General features: G+C 42.7%; 1 protein-coding gene across 1 annotated transcript; it reads left to right on the forward strand.

Annotated features, from left to right (window-relative positions):
- Window positions 1–348: 348 nt before the first annotated feature.
- Window positions 349–2,251, forward strand: LOC147420746 (uncharacterized). Its single transcript, XM_086504843.1, has one exon. The coding sequence runs from the start codon at window positions 491–493 to the stop codon at window positions 1,904–1,906; it is 1,416 nt and encodes a 471-aa protein (XP_086360969.1). The 5' UTR covers window positions 349–490; the 3' UTR covers window positions 1,907–2,251.
- Window positions 2,252–3,000: the final 749 nt, after the last annotated feature.

Consider the following 3,000-nt stretch of genomic DNA (forward strand, 5'->3'; position numbering starts at 1 on the left):
GGGCTCATTGCGATTTTGTCGAGTACCACGATTAGTGTACGTGGACAAGTGCATTGCCAAGCAAAATGCTAATAGAACACAACACATTCTAGCTATCTGGTAATAAACATTTGTTTCCTTGGCCTATGATGCTAGTGCTACCACATGCTTAAAATTGCCTCGAGGATGTCATCGCAATTAGTAAATTTCCTATGTGTTGCATTATTTAAAAAAATTCTAGTGCTTTTTGTGCACATTACAAGAGCATCAGACTTGGCACACAAACCCACCATAGCATTGCTGAGCATGACACTAGTACTGAGCAATCCATGTCTAATGCCAAACCAGCCATTGCATCAACAAGCATGATGCTGTAACTTCATGGAGAGTCTCATGATTCTCTTAGCCCTCATCAAATAGAACATGATTCAACAAAGAAGCTCCTACAATTAACAGGGCAATGTCGTTCTGCTTTCCCTACGTGGAAACGCTGGAGCCTCCCTGAAAGGCAATGCTCCCCGTTCGCGTGAAAGTGCTCTCCTCCACTTCCTGCAGTCTCTCTCAAGCTTCGTCTCTGCTGCAGCGCTTCCTTTCTGGCGACGCTTGCTCCGACTCCCTTGCCAGGGATTATGCGGCCAATGTAGCTCAAGCCTTACAGGATTCCATTTCCAGAAGAGCCAGAGCGTCAGGGTCTCCTCTTAACCCACATCGCCACTTCCCTTCTTCCTCCTCGCATCCATCTGGCAAAGAGCTCGTTGATGGGACGCAGAGTATCTCAGCTACTGAGCTACCTACCTCTCCTTCTGCTCAGGCCAAGCTGCACGGATTTGAGAAGCAAAGGTCGCAAGCTGGCAAGTGGAAGCCAAGATCAATCACTACCGTAGATGATGGAGAAGCTGCTGGATCAACGATCGAGGAAGCAGAGACTGCCCACAAAAGGCATAAGAAGAAAAGAAGACGCTCTGCTGTTGAAAATGGCACAAAAATGGTCTCGCCTTTTATGCAGGAGGCAGATGATTCTGTTGTTGAGCACCATGACAAGAAGAGGAGAAAAAAAGAGAAGGCTGAACGAGAAGCAGATCACATTGCAAGTGAGAAATCTACCCCTGCAACTCAAAAGAGCGGGAAAAAGAGGATGATAGAGCTCTTTGGGACAGATGATATCACACCTGATAATCAAAACAGGAGAAAGAAGGAGAAGATTGACAGAGGAGGAGAGCATATGGCCATAGAGAATGTTACTTCTGATAGGGAGAGGCACCATGAGAAGAAAAAGAGGAAGGACAGACAGGAGGCAGAAATTAATAGTATAGAGTTAGCAAGTCCTTCTTCAAATGATAAAAAATCTTCTGAGAAGGTGAAAAGGAAGAAGGAGAAGCAGGGCAAGGATGCAGAGAACATGCAGGTCGTTGACATTAGGAGCCCTCTGACAGATAGTTTACTTACAGAGTCTGCTGTTAAGAAAAAGAAGAAGCGAGATGCTGGCAGTCTAGAGTTAGCAAGTCCTTCTGCAAATGATAAAAGATCTTCTGAAAAGGTGAAAAGAAAGAAGGAGAAGCAGGGCAAGGATGCAGAGAATGTGCAGGTAGTCGACATTGCAAGCCCTCTGACAGATAGTTTACTTACAAAGTCTGCTGTTAAGAAAAAGAAGAAGCGAGATGCTGGCAGTCTAGAAGCAAACGGCATCACCGAGGCAGGAAATTCTGTTCTACCCATGTCACCAGCTGTCATTGAAAAAGAAGGCTTGAAAAGAAAAAAGAAAGGAAATGAAGCTGGGTTGGCGACGCCCATCAAAAGTACAAGCAAAAATATTACAGTGGAAACAGACGCAGAGGCTATGCCTGTAAACTTTGACAATGTTGATTCAGAAGAGAAAAGGAGGAAAAAGAAGAAGAGGACAAGGAATGTGGAACCTGAATTCGATTGATTATATCCGCTGAAATTGCCTTACGTTGGATGAGCAAAGCTGTTGTGGACCGGTGGGGTAATTGGCATGAAATTCTGCTCGTCATCTGCGTGCTCAACGTCATGCTATGGAATAAATCAGTTTTGCATCATCCTCTTTTGAGCCTCTGCAATGGTGCAGGTATCAGGTCACTTTCTGAGTACAATACTCTTTTCTGGAATTCATGATGTAACCTTGTGCCAATTTCCACCCTCGTCTTATTTTAAGCAAAAAATCAACTGTAAGGCGGTGAATTCCATGCAACGCAAGCACAATTTTCCTGGCTGCAAGTAAAGAAAGCTGTTTAATGCAAAAAGCACTTAAACATACTTGCGCATGCACACAGATTTCTTTATTGCTTTGATACACTTTCATGAACGTAAGCGTACACACACATGACACTTCCATCATGAGGTATTGCAAACTACTTTACATAGTTTGTGTTTGATTTCCACTTTCTATTCTCTTCCTTTATTGCTTTATTCTTCACTTATGTGTGCACATTTCAATGCACTCTCAGAAATGCATCGCTCAATTGTTGCCTTGTTTAACTGCTTCCTCTTTTTATCAAAAGCAAATAAGCAGGTAAAATAGTCCTTTGTTATGTATCTTTGAGTTGAATAACCCCGAAAATTGGTGCCATGTAAGTGAATGCCACAAAAAATGTATAAATCTATTTTATCTTGAGCTTGTACTAACAGCGACCAGGGCTACTGTTTAGGTTGGGGGAATAGAGATATGAGGATTTGTGCCATCTAATGGTGTGAAGAAGGTGGCATTTCTGTTGCAGCAGATGTACAAAAGGTGCATCCTCAATTTTTACTTAGTTTTGATTGAACCTAAAATTGGTGCCCGTGCACCATGGAGAGAGTTAAACGCTTCAAGCCAAGACTTACCCTACCTCTAGTGGACACCAAAAGTACAAAGACAATGAGGACATTTATGTACATGCATGTCTATACACCATGCCATTAATGTACCCTAGTAGCCAAAATGACACATTAAACATTATAAAAGCATTTCCCAATCATCTCAAATACTTTGTTGCAATCAATGGAGACAAGTGAGCTTCCTTA

Source organism: Adiantum capillus-veneris, chromosome 28 (assembly GCF_014529385.1).
Source record: "Adiantum capillus-veneris isolate H3 chromosome 28, ASM1452938v2, whole genome shotgun sequence".
NCBI lineage: Eukaryota > Viridiplantae > Streptophyta > Polypodiopsida > Polypodiales > Pteridaceae > Adiantum > Adiantum capillus-veneris.

Excerpts from the sequence above, each read along its gene's own strand:
- LOC147420746 (XM_086504843.1), top strand. The coding sequence starts at position 491 with ATGCTCCCCGTTCGCGTGAAAGTGCTCTCCTCCACTTCCTGCAGTCTC.